The 24,791-nt window shown below is 30.5% G+C and overlaps 3 protein-coding genes across 4 annotated transcripts; all 3 read left to right on the top strand.

Annotated features, from left to right (window-relative positions):
- The first annotated feature begins 524 nt into the window (after window positions 1–524).
- On the top strand, window positions 525–4,316 carry LOC126840100 (medium-chain acyl-CoA ligase ACSF2, mitochondrial-like). Its single transcript, XM_050575602.1, has 9 exons — window positions 525–542; window positions 1,788–1,883; window positions 2,154–2,302; window positions 2,384–2,561; window positions 2,671–2,778; window positions 3,044–3,192; window positions 3,532–3,673; window positions 3,865–3,975; window positions 4,067–4,316. The coding sequence occupies exons 1-9, from the start codon at window positions 525–527 to the stop codon at window positions 4,184–4,186; spliced, it is 1,071 nt and encodes a 356-aa protein (XP_050431559.1). The 3' UTR covers window positions 4,187–4,316.
- Window positions 4,317–6,763: 2,447 nt separating this feature from the next.
- On the top strand, window positions 6,764–12,359 carry LOC126840101 (medium-chain acyl-CoA ligase ACSF2, mitochondrial-like). Its single transcript, XM_050575603.1, has 13 exons — window positions 6,764–6,783; window positions 7,723–7,903; window positions 8,018–8,146; window positions 8,242–8,465; window positions 8,571–8,688; window positions 9,013–9,108; window positions 9,412–9,560; window positions 9,940–10,117; window positions 10,219–10,326; window positions 11,388–11,536; window positions 11,624–11,765; window positions 11,959–12,069; window positions 12,161–12,359. The coding sequence occupies exons 1-13, from the start codon at window positions 6,764–6,766 to the stop codon at window positions 12,278–12,280; spliced, it is 1,725 nt and encodes a 574-aa protein (XP_050431560.1). The 3' UTR covers window positions 12,281–12,359.
- Window positions 12,360–16,773: 4,414 nt separating this feature from the next.
- LOC126840099 (uncharacterized) lies at window positions 16,774–21,734 on the top strand. Of its 2 annotated transcripts, none has more exons than XM_050575599.1 (12): window positions 16,774–17,020; window positions 17,468–17,519; window positions 17,795–17,876; window positions 17,964–17,993; window positions 18,074–18,106; window positions 18,170–18,220; window positions 18,413–18,454; window positions 18,533–18,583; window positions 18,843–18,863; window positions 19,302–19,391; window positions 19,782–19,868; window positions 21,382–21,734. In XM_050575599.1, exons 3-12 carry the CDS (start codon window positions 17,801–17,803, stop codon window positions 21,588–21,590), a joined length of 690 nt encoding a protein of 229 aa, XP_050431556.1. In that variant the 5' UTR covers window positions 16,774–17,020; window positions 17,468–17,519; window positions 17,795–17,800; the 3' UTR covers window positions 21,591–21,734. The 2 variants fall into 2 exon arrangements, with proteins under 2 accessions (XP_050431556.1, XP_050431557.1); XM_050575600.1 differs by having other exon boundaries at window positions 16,778–17,020; window positions 19,302–19,373.
- Window positions 21,735–24,791: the final 3,057 nt, after the last annotated feature.

The following is a 24,791-nucleotide window of genomic DNA, read 5'->3' on the forward strand; positions in this document are numbered from 1 at the left end:
GTAAGTAAAGAAAGGTATGTTTGTGATAAATTAACTAAATTTATATTAACTAATTCATATTCAGTAATTAGATTCATTAATTCAATTGTTTTATGAACACAGAGTTAAGGTACTACAATATATACATTTTTTGGATTGTACATATGACCTTTGATTAGTTTTTATGTTTTAAGCTTGTATTAGCTGTTTTGACTAAACAATATTTATAATTCAAATTAGTAAAATTAAAAATACCTACTTAAGTCTAAAATGTGAATGATTTTTATGAAATGTTTTCATTATTTAATATTCAATACTAAATTTTATAAATTTGTTTATTAAGCAATAAAAATTAATTTATTGTTACAAAAAATTAGAATTCAATTCAATTTAGATGTTTGAAACATGTTTTAAATAAAAGTTCAAAACAAAAATTTTAAACATCTCAATCCTGATTAAATGTATTACACAACCTTCATCCGGGAGCGCGGGCGGTAGATTACCGCTCCATTCATAAAAACGCGCGCAGGAATAAATTAAGCACGATGAGGAAGACGGGAGAGGTTTGTATTCTCAAATGACATAATATGACACTAGGTGATAGTGTCATACTAGCTAAAGTTTCATGGTGACTTGTCTAAAGTAAATGTAAAACGTACCAAGTCGAACTAACCTACAATTAAGCGGTAAATTACCATCAGGACGCGCCCGTTTATGGTATTATTTTTTTTTCTAAATTTTTATTTTTTGTAGGTATATTATATTTATTTACCATAATTCAATACTAAATGTATCCTACAACGATATTGAAAATTTTACTACAACAGAGAGGCGGTAAGTTACCGCCGCGCGCCCGCGAGTGTTACGGAAAGGGGCGCGCCCGGATGAAAGTTAAATATAAATATATAATTTAATTTGACAGGTGTTAAAATTGCTTACCACAGGTTTCTGTTTTTGTAAAGAAATTTACGATTTTTGGTAATTTTTGAACATTTTTTTCAATTTCTTGTTTTCGTTTTCGATTTTCAGCCCCACTAAGCTTTTTCTTTGAACTCATTATTTGTTTTTAGGTGTAAACGTGTAATAAATGTTATAATAAAAAAATATGTGAGACGACTGTGGGCTGCTCGTCAGGAACAAATGAACGTTAAAAATATTATCGTAGGTACTTTTTTTTAACAAAGAATATACAATAAACATTTATCGTCGATCGTCAGGTTGGGTTTTCTCCGAAAACAAATAGACTGATAAAGACTGGACAACTATAAAAGACGTCAACACCGGACAAAAATATAAACAAAAGATAAATATATACGAATAATAATAATATTATAGTATTAATAGTAATAATATTACTTTTACTTGATAGATGTTTGGAAATATTTTATAATTTATACATATTTTATTTATTTATTATGGCTTTTTTTTATTTTTCATATACTTAAGAGCGCCCTTATACCAACAGCGCCCGGGCAAGGGTACCCACTTGCCCCCCCCTAGATCCGGCACTGTTTATGGTTAATATAAGGATCTAATCCATTTTGGTTGGGATTACTGTACTTTTGTAAAAAATAACAAAACCAATAAAAAAATGCTAAAAGATTTTGTGCCTAGTATGTCCTCTTAAGCATAGAACCAGCTAGGTTTAGTTTGTCCGTTTTTTTTTTTTTTAATATTAGTTTAGGAATTTTTAACTCTTGTGTAATATAATAACTGTACCTAACCTCTTTAGTTGCTACTGTTGAATGGAATTTTTAAATATCTAATTTTTATTATAAATAATGTTTGGCAAACACCTACTGTTACAGGGATCGACTGGTTCCCCAAAAGGAGCTTGCCTAACGCATTACAATATCGTGAACAATTCGTACTTCATCTGCAAAAGATTGCTCTACAAGCAAAAGGTGACTTGAAGGAGTCTATAATAAAATGACACATTATAAAAAAGTCTGGATAAAGTTATTGGCAATTATATAAATTTTATGAGGTGGTTAATAAAAACGTTGAAACTGTTAGATCAATTCTAAAGACATATTTTATTTGAGAAAATGTAAATTTAGCCTTAAACTTTATCCGGTCCCTTCTTTTTTCAATAATAATCGTTTAAATTATTCTAAAAAAACTTGATTAAGCTTTGTTAGTTAAAAAATTAATTACAATTACATTTTCCTCAGGAACACAGAATATTGCTGCAAGTGCCGTTTTTTCACATATTCGGTACTGTTGGCGGAATCATGTCGAGCATACACAGTGGAACCACATTGGTATTGCCGACTTGCGGTTATAAGCCCATTGAGGCGGCCAAGGCCATTGTACACGAAAAGTTAGTTTTTTAAATTATTACCGCAATTTAAAAATATTATTCAGTTTTGCACATTTTTTTTTTATAATCATTTGTTTTTAGATGTACAGTTTTGTACGGTACTCCAACAATGTACGTCGACTTGGTTTGTGTTTCCAAAGAACTCCTACAGGAAGGATATACCTTTACAACACCGGAAGTGGCAGTTTGCGCGGGAGCTATGTGTTCTCCACATTTGCTTAAACAAATCAAAACCGTTCTAAATGTCGGACGTTTACTGGTAATAACTAATATTGTATTTTCTGGTGCATAGTGATAGCCATTGTTGTAATTAGCATGGATATCATAATGTGTACAAATATATTAATAATAAATATATTGCATTTTAGTGTCCTTTTGGAATGACAGAAACCAGTCCTCTTGTTTTTCTTTCCAACCCTGACGATCCCGAAGAGAAAACATGTACAACCGTTGGCCAAGTCATCGATCATTGCGAAGTAAGATCATTTTATTACATTGTACTGTTTTGGTGATATTAAAATCGATTAATGGATAACTGATAAGAGAATCAGCTGATAAGATATAAGTGATAAGGGAATATTGGTTATTAATGAATGACTAATTAAGGAATAATGTTAGGTTAAAAACATACTAATGCTTCAATAAAAATTAGCTGATGACCATAGTGTAAACAAAGGAAGAGCAACAAAACGAACACGTTTTAAAATCTTAATAATATGGACGTTGATGTCGTGTTTGAAGGTGAAAGTCGTGGACAAAAACGGCGACGTGGTGCCTATGGGTACTCCGGGAGAGGCTTGGTTTAAAGGGTACAACGTCATGCCGGGTTACTGGAACGACGTGGAAATGACAAGAAAGACCATCGACGACGACGGATGGCTTCGTTCGGGGTAGGGTTACTCAATAGAGATAACGACAAACGTTAAAAAATGATTGAAGCTTGGGTGGGGTATTATATTTACACTATTTACATGACTTTAGGTTACTCCCACTTGGATGTGATGACTAGTTCGCCAATGTTTCGGAACACTTGCACGTTCCATCTGTAGAAGAGCGCGGTAAGAGCAACATTGAACCACAGCCATGGACGTGCAAGTGTTTCGAAACGTTTGCGAACTAGTCAACACATCCAAGTGGGAGTAACCTCAAGTCATGTAAATAGTGTAAACAACAAATGTATTTATAATATTATCATATTACTTGATGGCCTTGTGTTAATTAAAATATAGCGACTTATTCGTATTGAGCGAAGACGGGTACGGCGTGATCACGGGCAGGATAAAAGACATTATAATTCGAGGCGGAGAAAACATAGAACCGCAGACGATCGAGTACTTCCTAGAAACTCATCCCGAAATCGTCCAGGCTCAGGTTAGTAGACGACCGGGCAGTTAAGTAGTACACTCCCTCAGGCTAATAAAATGAGAGCGTATCCTTCTCGAACTAAAAAATCTTAACTCTTTCTGCAATATTTTCACCCCTGTCGCGCTCAGCTATGGAGACAGAAGGGATGGAAGCTAAACTGATTTCTTATCCTTTTCTATACTCTTTTGTTTTCAAAGGTGTTCGGTATACCGGACGAAAGGCTCGGCGAAGTGGTTTGCGCAGCTGTAAATACCATAAAGAATTCCAAGCTCGACGAGGAAGGTGTAAAAAATTTTTGCTCCGGCAACGTGAGTTATTTATCGTTATAAATTAATATCTCGACTGGGAAACGAGAGTACTTTGAATAGCATAAACGTGCATTTTATGTACTGATTGTAGATAGCCAGGTTCAAAGTCCCCATTCACGTGATGATCGTAGACGACTTCCCAAAAACGGCTTCTGGCAAAATTCAGAAATTCAAACTCCGTGAAATTATGATTGATCATTTGAAGGAATAGTAGATTTGTCCTTAAAACGACTACTGCCATTAGTGTATCGAATACTTAGTTTAATTTACACACAATAGTATCTTTGATCTATGAGTTTTTTTTAAATGTTATAATTGTGTTATGCAGAAGAAACTCGAGCAACTCATGGTTACATATAATTAATTAAAATGCATGGTTAAGGGTTTTAAACTTAAATTTATGTATTGTATGATGTAATTGACCATATTGTAAGCGAATAATAAATAGATAACACTTCGATAATATGAAGTTCATTTATCAAACCTTCTTGCTCTTTATAAAAATGTGCAAGGGACTCTAATGTGAGTTTTCTTTTCAAGTCTTTGTTCACTCCTTATTTGTAATTCCATCACCTTATTTGCTTAGTCGTTGTTTTTGGGTGAATTGTGTATTTTTCAAATAAACGCTATATTAAATTGAAGAAAAAAAAAAAATTTGAAATTCTGTGGTTCGCCAGTAAGTAAGTGCCCTACCTAACAAATTCATTTAACTATCCTTATATATTATACATTTTTATCCCCATATCCTAATTAAGGGTACCGAATCCCTTATCTCTCATATCTTATCTGATAATTATTTATCAGCTCTTTCGTTCATAAAACAACCGCTAGATTGCGCCACACGCACATATTATCTACAGAAACGTTCAGTGTGATGGACGCACAGATTTTCTTATTGATCCTTAACCAAAAGGCATATCTATGTCGATAGCGTAGAACATAATAATTTCCAACGGTCGGCCTTTCGGTGGGACAAACGTCACCCCCCCCCCCCTTCGCCGACAATAGTTAAAACAGTTTAAGTCTTAAGTGCCTATGTAAAAATAAAATAATTGAGCAAGTTAGACGTCATAAGGTTGTTATTTAATTATAAATTGGCCAGCTATAGAGAACTAGTTTAGCTGTGTACAAAGATCAAACACTGTCTGACTAGTGTTTGCATGTGTGATGCCGTGATGGAATGATGCTAGTATGACAACATCCATACATACTCACGTGACGTGAGTCATCAAAATAACATGTGAGCTCGTGTAAAATGATAATAATGTGTTCCCGTCTAGAGACCTTGACAAAACGTGGGCTTAATTATTGCTGGTGTTAAATTTTTCATTTTTCTCACAAAATAAGTTCTCATATTTCTGTAACGGACCTACTTGTCTAGCTGGCTAGACTAGGCAAAGTGGCCGTCGATAAGGCTAAAATAGACGGATCCCCACGGGAAAACTGTTGGCTAGGGCGCTGTCTACGTCTAATTGGCCTTAAAATCTCCCTTATTAACTTAATATATCGCCCGAGGAGCTAGAACGGGCGGTCACACTGTTAAATAATCTAACTCTCAGCTGCAGGCTACAAGATGTTTTATTCTAAATTAGGGTTGCTAAATAAAATACAAAATTATACAATACATACATATATATATATATACATATATACACTCTGACCTGGGTTGGACGATGAAATGGTTGGTCAAAGCGGAGTTAAAACGGACGCACACAAAAGATAGTCGGATGGGCGGCTTGTAGTAAAACGGCAAAAATATAGAGCGCAAGGTCGAGGATATTGGCGGTCCTTGATGGTAAAGTCAACTGGTTAATTAGATGATACGCGACGTGCATTGTCCTGTGTGTGCGACCGTTTCCCTACCTATAGTCGGGGGTGCTGTGTCAGTAGGTTTGGGACGCGAACTAACGGTCAGGTGAAATATGATCGTTACATTTCCATATCTATTGTATTTAGTGGTACCAAATATTTACCCACGTTTGATAACCGGTTTTGATTTTTATCAGTGTGCATTACTTAACCGCACTCCGACATTCATACGATTTTTTTTAAAATTGAAAATAGTTTAGAATGATCATGTCACGTCTATTCCTAAGGACACGCATCAAACTTCATCATAAACAAATTTGAGCTTTAAATTTTGTCAGCTCTCGACTTTATAACTTTGTCAGCAAAAACCAGCATCATCAAAAAAATTCAAAAAAATCACGAATCATGAAAACTAAGTAAATATTTCTCAATAGCTATGTTTTTTAAAATTATTGCTATTAGATGTGTAGTTTTATTCACTCTAGAAATTTATAAAAATCTTAATGAATATATTACCATATTATTTTTAATATATGATGGTATTAAAATTAAATGATAATTTTTTGCATTTTTTTTGCTGTTAAGGTTGCCGATATAATAAAAAAAAATAAGTGAACTAATTAACCATTGTTAAAATTTGATTATAATTAAAATCATGTATATGACATGAAATATTCTAAAATAAAGGTAGCATAAAAATTGCAATTTAATTAGTTAACTTTATTAAAAATTCTACTAAAAGAATAACGCGTTTATTTTTTTCGTTGTAAGAAATCATTATTATTATTTGGCAGTAGATTAGTGCACACTGTACTTACTTCTGGGCGATTCAGACTCTACTCCCTCACATCTGGTGTTGAAATTCAATTAATTTTCCAGTATCAAATAGTAGTCTTGAAAAACAGTTGAAAGCTGTAAATTCCCTATTAAAATAAAATTGTTTTCATATAGTAAAGTTAAATCGTAAACGGTGTATAAAATGAGCGGTCATGACAAAAGGTAAGTAAGAGACGAACTGGAATATAATAAAAAAATAATATTATAAAATACATACAATTGTTTCACATGTTGTTTTTTATCCGATTCACTCTAATCTCTGAAAAATAATTCATCTTTTGGTAGTTTCATCTTTCTTAATGATTTTAAGAACTAATTCATTTTTATGATAAAACAACAATTACATAATTCTATATATGTTGATTTTAAGTTTAAAACGTGCCACTCACACACAGCAATCATTTACCTTTGAGTTTTACCAGGATTTCTTCATAAAACAATTCTGTAAAATTTAGATATTCAGAAATGTGTTATTTATAGCAAAATTCTCTTAAAAAATGATGTAACATTACAATTAGCAAGCAGATTTTTTTATATAATAAACTAATATTAAGTTAGTTTGAAAATGTAACTTGTCCGGCATCGCAGTTACCAGAATTTTGTATACAAATTAGGTTAGGTACTTATTTAGTTAGAGTAATAAAAAAATAACTAGTAACTTGTTTAGTTCTGCTTGTAAACTCACTTGTATTTCACTAGTTATAAATACTGTAACTAGTTACTATTTTTATTTAAATATTTTGGAATACAAATTTTTCCAAGAAGATTTTGGATGAAATATCGTGGAGTAATATTTAAGTCTGTTGTTCTCAATAAAAAAACCATAATTTGATCATCAAACATATTAATATGTTTTTAATAGCCTTGTTATATTGTACTAATTTAGGAGGGCCTCCATTGAAATTCCACCGAACGCAAAATAAGATTTTATCAAAAAACAATGAAATATTTTATTTTTATGAAACAATCTTTTATCCTGTCTCCAACATTCCTTATACCATTTGTTAGTTACAACAAAATTGAGCCGATTTGGGAGTTATCGTTGTGTACCGTGAACTCGTAAGCACAATTTCTAAATTGAGACCAATTTTTGTTTTGCAGTTCAACGGACTCTTCGATTTTACCGAAACCGAGTTATTACAAAGGCATCCAAAATGAACCGTTGATAAACATGACCGTCGGTCAATTGGTCGACTTAGCCGCCGAGACATATCCGAAGAGGGAGGCCATAGTCTCCGTTCAACAGAACCGAAGAATCACCTTTCTAGAACTCAAACACGAGGTAAATTAACATTAGCCAATATACCTTAAATGTACACTAGATCAAATGACGTTAACCTTGGCTATTTTTTTTTTGTCTATTCGTGAATATTTTTGTTTTCTGTGATGGTCGCAGGTCGAAGAGCTGGCAGCTGGACTCTTAGAAATGGGCATGAAACCGGGTGACCGACTTGGCATCATGGGATCCAATTCGGTGGAATGGGAAATTACTTTGTTAGCTGCAATGAAGGCCGGAATAATAGCTGTAAAGACCATGTTTAATAGTGTCCATGCGACGCTCTAAAAAGACCTAATAAAGCACAAATGCATTTATAATAATTACATCTCAACACTCTGCAGGTAAACATAAATCCGTTGTACATGAGTCGCGAACTCCACCATTGTCTGGAGAAAGTCGATGCTAAAATGTTAATCGCTTTTGAGAACAACCCGGCTCAAGATTATTATCAATTGCTAAAGAAAATTGTGCCAGAAATTGAACACCAACCACACGGTAAACCTGTGACCTCTAGGCATTTACCCCATTTAGAATTCATCGTTATAAACACTGAAACGAATCTCCCATAAGTCTTAACTTTATATTACAATGCAAATAATTCTGTACCTGTTTGGAATTTATTAAAATGATTTCGGTACATATACTGTCAAGTCTACTTTGTATGTTCCAGAGGGATTATCAAGTTCTGGGACGTGTGCCAATCGGGAACGACCAAATCTGCCGCCTACCTGAAGAAGTTAAACCTTGATCTCGACCCGCATACGATATGTAATATACAATTTACTTCGGTGAGTCCACGGAAAAAAGGATAACCATAATTTATGGTTAATATAGGGATCTAATCCATTTTGGTTGGGATTACTGTATTTTTGTAAAAATTAACAAAACCGATAAAAAAATGCAAAAAGATTTTCGTGCCTAGTATGTCCTCCTAAGCATAGAACCAGCTAGGTTTAGTTTGTCCGTTTTTTTTTTTTGAATATTAGTTTAGGAATATTTAACTCTTATATATAATAACTGTACCTAACCTTTTTAGTTGCTACTGTTGAATGGAAATTTTAAATATCTAATTTGTATTATAAATAATGTTTGGCAAACACCTACTGTTACAGGGATCGACGGGTTCCCCAAAAGGAGCTTGCCTAACGCATTACAATATCGTGAACAATTCGTACTTCATTTGCAAAAGAATGCGCTACAAGCAAAAGGTGACTTGAAGGAGTCAATAATGAAATGACACATTTTAAAATAGTCTGGATAAAGTTTTGGGCAAATATATAAATTTTAGATATTTTCCAGAGAAACGGTCAATAAATACGTGGAAACTCAATTCTGAAAAACATAATTCATTTCATAAAATGCATATTTTTTTAGATTAAGAGAAATGTAGCTTTAGCCTTGAACTTCATCCGGTCCTTTGTTTTTTCGACAATGATTATTTAAATCATTCAAACAAAGACTTGACTGTGCTTTGTTAGTTAAAAAATTATATACAAGTACGTTTATCTCAGGAACACAGAATATTGCTACAAGTGCCGTTTTTTCACACCATCGGTACAGTCATTGGAATCATGACGAGCCTACACAGTGGAAGCACATTGGTATTGCCGACTTGCGGTTATAAGCCCATCGAATCGGCCAAGGCTATTGTTAACGAAAAGTCAGTATTTCTCAATTATTACCGCAATTTATTTTGAAATACCTAATGAAATTTCACAATTAAAGGATAAACAACGCCGAAAAGTATTTTTATTGGAGAAGGCGGTTATTCACAAAATAAGGCTTGTTGTGGATTAAATTAGATTATTTACGACTTTATAATAGTTGTTCCCAATTCAAACATGGCTATTATAACTTCGTAGCCATTGTATTTATAAAATGCCAGCCCAATAATAATTACACTAATAACTAATACTAGTTTATTAATTCATGCTGTAAAAATTACAATTTAGAAAAAAAATCAAAATGGCAATATAATTAACAAAATAATATGTGTTTCATAGATTTGATTAGTTTGTTTTGTAATCATTTACTTTTAGATGTACAATTTTGTATGGTACGCCAACAATGTACGTAGACTTGATTTGTGTTTCTAAACAACTCCTTCAGGAAGGATACACGTTTACAACACCGGAAGTGGCATTTAGCGGAGGAGCTTTGTGTTCTCCACATTTGTTTGAACAAATAAAAACGGTTCTCAATGTCGGACGTTTAGCGGTAGTTATAACTAACATTGTATTATCTGGCGCATAGTAATAGTCGTTGTTGTAATCAGAATGACTAAAAACTCTGAAGTAATCATTTATATTGCATTTTAGAGTGTTTATGGGATGACAGAAACAAGTCCTGTTGTCTTTATTTCTAATCCAGATGAAACCGAAGATCAAATGTGCTCTACTGTTGGCCAAGTGCTCGATCATTGCGAAGTAAGCCAACTTTATTACATTGTACTGTTTTGCTGACATTAAAATGGATTACTGGATAACTGATAATAGAAACAGCCGATAAGAGATTATTGATGGGGGGAATTCATGAATAACTAAAGCAAAAAAAAGAAATTAGAAAAGTTATTTTTCTAAGAAAGGTATTACATATTATATTTTAACAGCTTGCGTACGAGTCCGCAACACCAAATTTTTATGTCTTGTACTCCGGAGCTCCGTCCGCTCCTTTTTTCCGCCTCGATTCCACAACCTTGATATCATACGAAATTTGGTTTGCTTCTAACCCAAAGTAAACATTTGGTTTGGGACAACGGTAACCACGGTACTCGAATGGTAGGTGATAATTAATTTTATGTTGTGGCCAAAAGTTTTTTAGTATTTTTTTTAATAATTGGCCTTAATCAATTTATTGGCAAAACATTTACTTGGCCAGTAATTCATTAACCATTTATTTAAGTTTGTTCGTAGTGAAAAACGATACCTAATAAAAAAAACTTAACATCCCCTCCTCATCCTCATCCTCTCCCTCAACCTCGAACTCATCCTCGACCTCTTCCTTGCTTCATCCTTACTCCCGACCTCATCCTCATCCCCATTTCCAACCTCATCCTTAAAACAACCCCCACCCCGACCCCATTCCTACCCATCCATTATCTTTCACCCCTATCGCTTACCCCCTATCTCCTTCGCTTATCTCTTATCTCTCTCATTAAATAAATCAGCTGTCATTTTTCATTATGATAACCGGTGTCGGTGTCGTTTTTTCCCGGTTGCGTTCCAAAGTAAAAACCATATCTCTTATCTGTTATCTGTTATCTCTCTTGTCTAAACAGATAAATCGGCTGTTATTTTTCGTTATGGTAAGCGGTGTCGGTGTCGATTTTCCGTGTGGGTGCCATAGCAAAGACATAAAAATGTCAAAAGGATTATTGATATGAGAGGTTTTAGCGTTTCATGTTGGACGTAATGATAACAAAGGAAGATCAACAAAACGAACACGTTTTAAAATCTTAATACTATGGACGAGGATGTTGTGTTTGTAGGTGAAAGTCGTGGACAGAAACGGCGACATAGTGCCAATGGGTACTCCGGGAGAGGTCTTGTTCAAAGGCTACAACATCATGCCGGGTTACTGGAAAGACGTGGAAATGACAAGAAAGATCATCGACGACGACGGATGGCTTCGTTCGGGGTAGGGTTACTCAATAGCGATAACGAGAAATATATTTTCTATATTATTATCATATTAATCGATGGTCTTGTGTTAATTAAAATGTAGCGACGTGTTCGTATTGAGCGAAGACGGATACGGCGTGATCACGGGCAGGATAAAAGACATTATAATTCGAGGCGGAGAAAACATAGAACCCCAGACGGTCGAGTACTTCCTAGAAACTCATCCCGAAATCGTCCAGGCTCAGGTTAGTAGACGACCGGGCAGTTAAGTAGTACACTCCCTCAGGTCTGTATAAAATGAGAGCATGTCCTTCTCGAACTTAAAAGTCTTAACTCTTTCTGCAATATTTTCACCCCTGTCGCGCTCAGCTATGGAGACAGAAGGGATGGAAGCTAAACTGATTTTTTATCCTTTACTTTACTCTTTTGTTTTCAAAGGTGTTTGGTATACCGGACGAAAGGCTCGGCGAAGTGGTTTGCGCAGCCGTAAAGACCGTAAAGAATTCCAAGCTCGACGAGGAAGGCGTAAAAAATTTTTGCCACGGCCACGTGAGTCATTTATTGTTATTAACTATTATCTCAACCGGGGAACGAGAGTGGTTTGAATAGCATAAACGTGCGTTTTATGTACTGATTGCAGATAACCAGATTCAAAGTGCCCATCCACTTGATGATCGTGGATGACTTCCCAAAAACGGCTTCTGGTAAAATTCAGAAATTCAAACTCCGCGAAATAATGATTAACCATTTGAACGAATAGCAAATTTTTCATTAACACTACTACTGCCAGTATGGTATCGAGTACCGTGTTTAATTTACACACAGTAGTGTTTAGGATCTATGGCTTTTGTTAAAATATAATAATTGTATTATGTAGAAGAAACTCGAGCAACTCATGGTTATATATAATGAATTAAAATTCATGGCTAAGGGTTTAAAAATTTCAATTTATTAATTGTATTATCTAAATGACTTTGTCGTACATGACTAACCGTCCACATATATAAAGAGTAAATTTGAATTCTGACCGTTATTCGATTTTTTTTTCATGATAATAGTTTATGGTGCACACGTCCTTTTTTTGACGTTGCGTTGCCTCAGCGGTACCGCAAAAATTAGAGTTTTTTTAAATATACTTTTTAAAAATTTTTAAGAACTACATTTTCAATCCATAAAGTTTTCGGAGATTGTAACCGGATGTGTCGGTTGAAAGTTGTGTACAGAAGTATAATACACCCAAATGTTTTTCTAACACTAGCTGAAGTGGTTGGTGATGAGTGTCGTCTAACTAGTATAAGCAAAAAAGTACACGCAGTCAATTGCATTGGGGATGACCAATTAGAAACATATCAGTAAAACGTATTCACTTGTTTCTTAGTAATTGTAATTTAAACCATTTATCTTAGACATTAACTCATAAAAAAGTTTACGGCACTATTGTTATTATATTTAAAAAATTATTCCATACCACATTGGTATCCGAATCATCAAATTTAATGAGTCTTATAATAAACCGTTTTACTTGTGATTATAAAATCATTTATTTTAATCATCTTCTTTAATGGCTAATTATAATCAATTAAAGCCCTATGACTGAATCACTAGTCTTCATAGTTTATAGTTGCCTTTTTTCGAAATTATTTACTTATAGAAAATTTAGGTCATTATGTTCTCTATTGTGCATTCTTTGGAGTAATCAAGCACACATTTTTTTTTTAAAAAACTAAAATTAATTACAACTTCATTATTATTTAAAAATTGTATTTACATTTAAAAAAAATAAATACAAAAATCCTTTTTGAAATGTGTAACGTTTAAAAATGATTTGTGCGGATATTTTGGAAAAGTATAATGACCCACAAGATCTGAATCCATTTCAAGACTTTAACAATTTGAAGTGCAACATCCTATCTGCGATAGGGGATGGGGATGTCTTAGCTCTGGCACATAAACGAAAACGCGTTACGCTCTTATCTAACAAGAGATAATAGATATGTTTTATTCACAACGGTCAAAATAGACCTAAATAATAAATTCAAAATAGTTTAAGAGGTCATATTCCTATGCAATGTTTTAGGCCAGATTTTATGAAAACATTAAAACATTAGCCAGAAACTTGATATGTTTACCAGGCCCCTCAGATACCTCAGCTTTATCTATAATTCCACCACTATAGTCATAACACAAATATCAAATTTAAAGACGACGTCTGCAAGTCCTATATATTATGCCACACATTGGCTGGGTTTTTACAAGTGATTTTATCGCAAATGAAAATATATATTTGTTTAGATGAATACTTCTTCTTTTTTTTTTCTAGTATTTGTATTCAATTCGTATGCATAGCCCACAATTATATGGTGTTTTATGTTATAAAATAAATCTAAAAAGTAATTTAAACAAATTTCAACAAAAGACTTTGACATTATGTTTAGACCTAAATATTTTAATGAAAGAAAAAAATCCAGCAGGTCCAAAAGTTAAATTTGATAAAAAAATTCATATTTCTTAAAATCTATATTATACACAAATAACTTGCACATCCGTTGATTCAGTATAGATTATATGATACGTTATAGCTTGTGAAACACTTGTATACACAAAAAATGTTATCGACACAATGTTTTTCGAAATCGAAGGAGACCACCAAAAAATGTACATATTATTCCACTGAAATTTACGATGTTCTATACATTTTTAAAAAGAATCAAAATTTTAATGGAATATTCTTTAGACAAAGTACTACCGTGCGTTGTCAAACTAAAAAAGTAACATAAACCTATTCCCCTAGATTGGGTGAAATCTTTTTCTTTATTTCGCATTTTTAGTTTTAAGACTAAGGTTTTTTTATTAAAGAAAAACTAAGAAAAAAAAATGTCACTTTGACCTTGGTCAATTTGTGAGAATCATTAGTCAACCGAGAATTGAATAATTATGGCAATAAATTGGTATAGACAAACGATCAACCCTAATCGTATTCACCCTAACAATAAAAATACATTTTTTAGGTTCGATGTATGTGTTGACACCTGTACATCTACTATTAAATTATCACATCAAAGAGTTCATTTTAAAAGTGATGTTATCAGTTTCAGTGGTGAAAATTCATATAGATCTATGACCCTGTAATATGCTTTGTGCCTCAATCTCATTTTACCTTCGTAATTTGCATTATATTTTTATAGAATTGCCCTCAAGTATTATTTTTTGACAGGTTGACAGTATTCTCGCATCAAACATTTTTTTAGAATTTTGTACACAAAGTTATTTTAATATATTTTTGTTCATTTGCCGTTTTCATTATTCACTAACGTTAATAATATATCATATATTAATAACGTGTAAAAATTACATAGGTACAATGATTATTATGTATACCATGTCTGTAATTTGTACAAATGTATTTATTAAAAATGTAATATATTTTATTTTATGGATTAATTATCAATTGAAGTCGAGGCAAATTGGTGTCAAAGCATATAAGGGACGGGAATGTCAAAGATATTTAGGAGTATATTATTTTATTTGAAATTGATATGCCATTTTCAAACAAACGATTCGTTTTGAAACTTTGGATTCAAAATAGTTATATTTAATTTACACTTTTTAAAATGCCCTGTTTTTCTTTAATAAAAAAATACTGCGGTATGTTAAAGGATTTGATGAAATTTAAATTTGAGGTTATTGTAGGTAGGGTCTTACCACAAAGTTACAAATCTCAAGGTTAAAATTGAATAATTATGAAATTTTGTTTTGGGTTTTCCTGATTTTGAGGATGAAGGATCGATTTTTTTAGCATTGTAGTAAATGTCATATTTTATACTTAAAATAAATGGTTGTAACGTGTCAAACCAATTTGTCATTTTAGTATTTTTGAATGTATAAAACTATTGTTCACGATTTGTTTTTTGTTTTCCATAAATGTGAACACTTGATTACATTGTTATAAGTATATTAATGTGTACCGTGTGTGAATTTGAAATGCATAACACAGAAAATCTTAAATTAATCGTTTTAACTGTAATTCTTAAGAAGTATTTTAAAATTTGAATATTTTGCATTTCTAACTTGAAAATTACGTCGCTCAATTAATTTTAAAAAATAGTCAAATAAGTTCTAAATTTGTACCGAATTTTTGTCCTTTACACGCGAAAAATTGTACGACTTGATTTTCAAAATCGAGAAAAACATCCGATAAGTTTACATAATTTTTTACTTGTTATAATTCTTATAGACCTGTGACCCCCCTCTAAATATTCTCCAATACCACTATGCCTTGTACCCGCTGTACTGGCTTTTCTAGATGTCCTTTTGTTTTTAAACTATATAAGACGTATTTTTTTTTTCTTCTTTATAATTTTAACTTAAGTCGTTACATTTTAAATCGTTATACGATTGTGGGACACTTGTATACACACAACTGGTTTAACACGCATCTTGCTGTCAAGAGAATATAGTCATAACACAAATATCAAATTTAAAGACGACGTGTACAGGTCATATATATTATGGTACACATAATTGTTGGCTGGGTTTTTACACGTGATTTTATTTAAAATAAAATAATATTTTTTTAGATGAATATTTAAAAAAATACCTTTAGCATTTTCAGATAAATGTATCGAAACATCTGTGTGAAAAAAACCTAAAATAGGAGGATTGATTCGAGATTATTGTCAACTTCTTAAAATATACGAAATCTGCGAAAAACACAGTTTTGAAGGAAAACCGGCATTTAAGAAAATCTGTAGTGCCGTATTTTTCTTCGTTTAATAGATTATAGACACATATGAGTTATAACTACTGACAAATTCGCTTTGCATCGAAGCCAAAACATTTTTCTGGTTTTTTGTGTAAAAGCGGCCAACCCCATCCCCATCACAACCACATTTCCATCTATAAAGTGGAGAACGTTTCATTATACACGCTGTAATCAATGTATAAAAAAATATATATTAATTAATTTATTTATTGTGTCTGGAAATTGTAACAAATAGTACGGTTATTTTCTTGTACGCGTACAGAATATTTAAACCAGAGGCCCAAATTTAGATTTCAAATCGATAATATACGTTAGATTTTATTTTATACTATGAACTTTATTCCTATGAAATACGAAAGTATGTTACAACAAACGATAAAGTGTGTAAAAAACACATATCTAGTAAACCTATTCATTTTTGGTATTATTTACTTTAAGTTCGTATCGACATGAAAAAATGTACTAATGTAATTATTCATATTCTAATATATTTCATTTAAGGTCATAATTTTTGAGTTTTGTATAAATGTTAACAACATATGTGTAACAGCCCACAGACTGTGTTCGAAAATAAAAACCATAGTCTAAACATTCCTTTACACCTGTATAAATAAAATATATTCACGCACTGCAAAACTTATTTCGATTTAACTTTTTCAAGGACAAACCACAAACCGAATCACTATAAAACAATTGATTTAACATAGTTCACTTAGTTCTACCAGATTTTCAAAGCTAGTAAGTACTAAATGCACTTTTATTAAGTTTTTTGTATTTATTATTTTTTTTATTTTCGTGTTTAGGGTTTCGATAAACTTTTAACCACTAGGCTAATTTCATTAATAATATAGTACAGAAATGATACACCGTTTTGTGTTGATCAGAAATCGAACCTAAAATTTGCATCTTTAGGCCCAATATTTAAAAAGTTTCATTCCAAATCAATCAGGACAAATAATAATAAAAATAAGTACAATATGTTTCATTTCAAATACGAAAAACTATGTAAAACAGTTTTTTAAAATTTTATATGTTAATGGGCCACTTGCATTTATTAAGGCTCATTGAATATAGATAATTTTTCACTAAACTTAACATAAAGCTAACATTTTTAAACATACATATTACCATGGGAAAGAAGTATAAGAAATTCTTATTTTCTTTTCTTTTTATTTTTGTGTTTAGATATACAATTATACCTAACCTAACCTTTCCGATTATATTAGGAAGTGAATAGGTAAGATAATTTCATTTATAACATATCACAACAATATTACACCGTTTCAGTCGTATAGCATGACTTTAGATCAGAAATGGAACTTAAAATGTGCCTCAATTGGCACAATATTTAAAAAGTTTCATTCAAAATCAGAAAAATAATAAAAAATATTTTATTATAACCATTTTATCTAAGAAGACATTTTATCTTGAATCAGCTTCGCATCTAAGGCAATAATTAATTAAAGACTATGTCTAATACAAAAAGGCTTTTATTTTTATTATTGTTTGCAGATAAAAATGAGACGTTTTTGTTTTTTATTATCATTCGTTGTGGTAAATGTTTTAGCAGTTATAGATTTTGATAAATTATATGGTAATTATTTTTTTTTTTTATATTTAACACTTGCCTACTCGAGGTAATTAAAAATCATAAAATAATTTAATGATTAACTTTTTACAGGTGAACTTGTAGAGCAGGCTCAATTAACAAGTTAGTAAATTTATTTTATCATAAAAATGTAATTCTAATTTTAAAAATTGGCATATATTTATTTTAATTTTTTATTACAGATAGACAAATCCGGCGGGTGTCATGTCGTGATGGTATAACATACACTTATTGTTAGAATTTATTAGTTACTTCAACTCATTATTTGTTTATTCTAGTGCGTTTGATACCGGTAATTAGAAAATTTGTTCTTGCAGATAAACCGATGAGTAATTATAATTATTAATGTATTTGAAAGTATTAGGTTAGTTACACATCTCTTATACATTTATGTTATGCACATTTTAGGTGATTTGGCGTTAATGTTTGTTGGACCATGTAATAATTTTTCTTAAATATAAGAACGTGTCTGCACATAGTAGTTTGATATTAAGTATAAAATGTTATGGTTAAAGTTTCAGGTGTATTATCTCAACCAAATCACGACGATGAAATACTGCAACGTAATTACTCTTATAAATTTTAAATGTAGAATCTTTTCATGTATATTATTCATGCATAATTTTTTTTTTTTTTTTTAGATGCCATAGATTCCGAAATCGAATTACAAACAGCTATAACAACCGGGTTAGGTAAATATAAAAATTTGTAAATCTACAATTTCAAAAATGATAGTTATTTTTTTCTAAGCAAAAAAAATGAAAATTTTATTTAAGTTCTTATATCTTAAAGCTTTATGTTTTCTTACTAAAAGTTTAAATGATTGTTCGAAGTATAATAATTATTCAAACGGCTAATACTAGTCTAAATAAATGTAATTTAGTAGTGTTATAAATTTAATATAAAATTGGATTTTATTTTCTGTATAATTATTTAATGTTTTTGTTACAGGTGTCCCTGTTCCTGACCAAAGTAATATATTAGTCAAATAATAAGTGCCAATAGGTTTATAGGTCCACTATAACTTCATATAAAACAAAATAAAGATAAATGCACTTAATTGATTAGAAGAATGTATTATGCTTTAATTATTCAAATTATATCATAAGCAATATACTTTGAAAGTTTTTCTTGTGCTTTGGAAAATTTGTTCATAATAGATTTTACAACCGTAGGTATTAGCGTTTTAAGTTGTAACCGTCAGTCAAGACATATGTACACCATCCCAAATTCAGAAACTAAATTTTAATAAAAACCATCTGCTATCCATTTGCTTGCTACATTTTAAGATAGTGTCGACATTTATTATTAAATAATGATGATTATTAAGTTGTATATTTTGTTTTCATTTGTGCCGATATTATTATTTGATACTTTTTAGTATCTTAATTTATAATTTGTTTTTATTAGATAGACCTATAGGTCGAATATGTACTGCAATGAGAAATCTATGTCGTCCACGTGAACCGCAGAATTCGGAGGGTAGCTGTTATTATAATTATATAAAACATAAACATAAAGCTTATAAAACTGTATCAATTGTGTTAAAAAAATATTATCGTTGATTTATGCAAATCAATCAGTTGATATATTGTTGCTTAGCGACATTTATTTTAATTGTAAAAAATAGAAATAAATTATTCAATGGCATATGTGAAACAAACTTTGCTATAATTTTAAAACATATTACTTAGGACTTAAAAGTAGTGAATATTTACAAGGCATATATTTATTTAATTATTACTCAAGTATAGGAAGATTACTTACTACTAGTTCATCATAGGAACAATTGAACAAAAACTTAATTGTACTACGTTAATAACTCGAGTAAATATATTATTTTTGTATAGAATTTTTGTAATCAATACGGTTTATTATTAAATTGTACAGATATTCCATTTGTGGATCTGAAACTTCAAGAAGAGAGAACAAAGCTATTCCGTGATGCTACAAAACTATTTATCAGTTCTGCATTAAGTAAGTATCATATCAAATTGCAATAGTATTGCCTGTGTTAATTAAATTAAAAAACAGAATTACTTTGAGGAAGGAGTTAAAGTGAAAATGTTGCAAAGGAATAAATATTTTTTTTTTTATTACTATTCAGCCAGTTAAGTGCTGACAACTTTTAAATACGTCTAAACCAATTTTCACAATATGTCTACCCTAATTAAATAAATATATATTTGTATATTAACACTTTTAATCTAAATATGACGACTATGGGAAGTTGTTTTTGGTGTATTAAATTGTAAGATAGTTAAATCAATAATTAAAATAAATAAATAAATAAATAATTTTTTATATCTTATTCAAACTAAAGTTACGTTTTATAGCCAATACTTAAAGCATTTTTTAAGCTTTAGTAATATTCCTTGCTTATATACATACATATATAAAATTATGATTTTCATATATATTAAAAATATAGCCAAGACAAAAATTGTTAAAATTTATATTTGTTAAGATAAGAAGAATGTTCTCATCATATTTTTTCAATTATTTTGGACATGGCCGTATCATTTTTTTTCTCGACTGTTTGTTTTTATCGTATTTTCGATCTTCAAAATAATTTTTAAAAATAATTTTCATATATTAAGTAATCTTAGCTCTATGGAAAAAAAATGTACAAAGGTGTTCAGCCGAGTCTGCAACCTCGAAAGAGCATTTTTATGTCTCGTTGAAGTACCGAATAAATTTAGAGTAGTGGTGGAATTATAGATAATGATATACTATCTTAACAAGCGGTAACAAGCTAGTATATTAAAACGTCAAGTTTCTGGCTAAAATTGTAGTGTTTATTATCTGGCCAAATGTAACTTAACATAGAGAATTAAACTATTTTAAATTTATTATTTAGTTCTAATTTGAACGTTGAACGTACAACATATCTCTTATCTCATATCAGATAACAGCTTAACGCTTTTTTCGGTTATTCGCCACAGCTAAACACAGTTAAACTATAACTCTATTTAATAGTTTTCTACTCGAAAAAACAAATAAGTAATTTTTTTACATATAAAATTGGTTTTAAAAAAAAATGTTGATGGCCACCTTCGACAATCAACATTGTTTTTAAGCAAAGAAAAATATTATATTAAAATCTGTTCAAACTAAAAGTAGCTTTTTAGTGATGTCGTTTTATAGAAAAGGGATAAATTAAGCATTTACTTTGATAAAAAATATAAGTTCAATTTTTTTTGATATTTTAATTATTTTCCTAGTTTATATAAATAAAACTATGGTTGTTTTTTAAAGGTGTATTTTAAACAAACGGTATGACTAATAAATTGCGATACTCGAGGTGACCAGTCTATTTTATCTCCATTTGAAAATGTTATTTTCTTAGAGTAACAAAGCTGTACCATACGGATCATCTGTATATAGCATTGATCACGTGTATTAGTTATTCCTTATACACTGAATAAATGTACTAACTAGCAAGTTAAACTTGGCAAATTTTTTAAATATGCCTTTTTTATTTTTTAAGGACCAGCCCACGAAGACTACAGAAATTATAACCTGATGTGTCGATTAAAAGGTGTATACAGAAGTATATTAGGCCCAATAGGTACTTATGTAATGTCAGCTGAAGTTGTTGATGATGAGTGTCGTCTAACTGATAGTCTCGGAAAAACAACCACTGTCATTTGCATTGGGGATGACATTGGAGATGACTATTTAACAAAAAATCATTAATATAGTAAAAAGTATTCACTTGCTCATTAAAACATATACAGTACTATTGTTATTATATTTGAATAATTATTCCAAACCATATTTGTATAAAAATTATCAAATTTAATATATCTTTCAATAAACCGTTTTACTAATGTTTATAAACTCATTTGTTGCTTTTTACCTGTACACACATTCGATTCGAAGTGGTTTTGTAAATAGTTTTATTTTTTTTTAATCATCCTCTTTAATTACTTATTATAATCCATTCAAGTCCTATATCTAAACCACTAGACTTCATAGTTTAGCCTTTTTTCAAAATTATTTATTTAGAGCAAATTTAGGTAATTCTGTTCTCTTTTGTGCATTCTTTGGAGTAATCAAGCACACATGTTTTTTGGAAAAACTAAATATAATTACAATTTGATTATTATTTAAAAATATAATTAAAAATTCACAAGTTCTGGATCCATTTCAAGACTTTAACAACTTGAAATGCAATACTTCACGACTTTTTTCTATTCTGCGATTTTGGAAGGTATTATAATATTTTAGTTTAGACTCAAGACTAGTTTATTATTTGACCGAAAAACCACAAATTCAAGTAACTCAATATTACAAGAATCTAAAAACTTATGCTTTGCAGTGAATTTATCAACTAAGTTTAATGTATGAAAGTAAATTTTATTCTGTACTAGAAAAAAAGATTGTATTATAATTTTATAATATAATACTATTTCGATTTGCTCGACTTTTAAATGTTTTAAATTTTCGGTTAATCATTATGTGTACATTAAATTCTTTTGGGGGAAAAAATGTTAAGCAATTTGTAGAATTTAGAAATAAAACAAATATTCTCGATAATGTTAAGGAGAAACGTTTTTTTGTTTTGGTAACGGCGCAATAAATAGGCAAAACAAGTATATGCATGTAAACTGTAAAGTGGAACCAGAGTAAAACATTTTTACAATAACAACTGACCGGAGTGAAAAAAATATTATATTTGTAAATTGAGTGAATAAAATATAATGACATTTAATGTTATTAATTATGAAGAAAGTATCGACAGCAGTCAAGATTAATCATAAAACTCATTTTTAATAATTTAAGCACATTACTAAAATATAATTACTGGTACGCATGTTATTATGTATTGTAATTAACAATGTTTAAACTATTAAATAATTGTATTATTTGTTTTCATTGTAGTATTACATACTTTCGTTTTTGTGATTCTTATTATGTACAAGAAATAGCAAGTAGCTGTTTTTGTTATTTCCATGCTGGGAGTAAATAGTGATGTGCGATCATTTCCCTCTCAGGTTGGCGATTACTGTCGGATCGAGTTGAAATTTATAAGGAATATTTGAAAGTGATTTTATTCAATTTTATCACTTTTATTTATAATCACTCCTGTAGACCCGCGACCTGTTCGTGCCGCCTATGCTTTGATTCTATTAAGCCTATACTCTACTGTACTAGTGCTCTCGGATAAAATCACTTTCAAATTAACGCTTTGATGCTTATTTGTAAATACAGCACCTCAATTTAATACTTTCTAACTTTGCTGGCTTACACTGTGCTTGGTTTGGACTGTACTGGCTTAAAAATACCAACTACCGATTTGAATCGAAGCCGATTTTCGAAAGTGATTTTATCACTTTCAGATTTAAGAATTCCTGTAAACCTATGACCTCCCCGTCCTCACGATGCCCTGTCCCCATGATGCCCTGACCCCACTGTACTGGTTTCTTATGAAGTAATGTTACTCGACACAAAATTTTGAGTTTAATTAATGCTGATTATTACCTTCTTCAAAGATTCCAAGTAAAAAGATATAATCGTTTTTAAAATGGTTTATTGTAAGATACATTACATTTTATAATGTGAATGTAAATGTGATTTAGAATAATTATTTATATATAATAAAAATAGTACTGTATAATTTTCAATGAGTTTATCTCTAAGATAAATGATTTAAATTATAATAACTGAGAAGCATTGATGACACCAATGTCATCCCTAACGCAACTGACGACGATTGTATTATTAACATTGTCGTTATCCTCATCAATATAGGCATTATATGTTATACGACACTGATCACCATCAACTTCAGCTTGTGTTACAGTAATATCTTTTTCTAATATATTTCTGTATATACCTTTCAATCGACAAATCAGATTACAATTTCCGAAGTTTTCATAGCCTGGTCCTTAAAAAATAAAAAAGGTATATATAAAAAATTGCCAAGTTTAACTTACTAGTTAGTACATTTATTCAGTGTGTAATGCATAAACAATACACGTGATGAATGATATGTACAGATGATCCGTATATTACTCTAAGTCAATAACTTTTTCAAATGGAGATAAAATGACTGGACACCTGGTGTATCGTTATCAATTAGTCATGAAAATTGTATAAAATACACCTTTAAAAAGCAAACCAATATTTTAATTATATAAACCAGAAAAAATATTAAAATATCATAAAAGTTGAATTTATTTTATTTATCAAAGAAAATGCCTAATTTATACCTTTTCTATAAAACGACATCACTAAAAAGCTACTTTTAGTTTGAACAGGTATAATATAATATTTTGCTTTACTCTGCGTTTTTATCGTTTTTTCAAAGGTACTTCAAACAATGTTGATGGTCGATAGTGACAAACTTCTGAAAAAATACTACTCAAATTCTGGTTAACATTTTAGAATATAAACTCAATTAAATAATTTTCTGTTACTCGAAAAAACATTAAATATTTTTTCAGAGAGCTAATATTACTTTAAATATGAAACTGATTTTTAAAAAATTATGTTAAAGGTCAAAGATACTTTAAAAAAACGATAAAAACAAACAGTAAAGAAAAAGTTAATATGATCCTGTCCAAAATAATCGAAAACAAATTTAAGAACATTCTTCTTATCTTAACATAGATCAGTTTTAAAAAAATTGTTATGATTATATTTGTAATATGTATATATGAAAAATTACAATTTAATATATTCAATTACCTATATAAATAAATAATATTATTAAAGCAAAAAAAATTTAAGTAACCTTACTATTTAACGTTATTTTTAGTTATTAGTGTTGCCGTATAAATTGTCACGGCACAAAACCTAGGTGTATTTAGCAGGCTTGTCTATGCGATTTTGTTTACATAGCTGGTTTCTTTTTATGTTATAGTTGACACATATTTACAATACTCGACGGTG

Source organism: Adelges cooleyi, unplaced genomic scaffold, assembly GCF_023614345.1.
Source record: "Adelges cooleyi isolate 19-005CV unplaced genomic scaffold, UGA_ACOO_1.1 ACOO_flye_CR_arks_rails_tigmint_CR_PRNA_349, whole genome shotgun sequence".
In the NCBI taxonomy this organism is placed as follows: domain Eukaryota; kingdom Metazoa; phylum Arthropoda; class Insecta; order Hemiptera; family Adelgidae; genus Adelges; species Adelges cooleyi.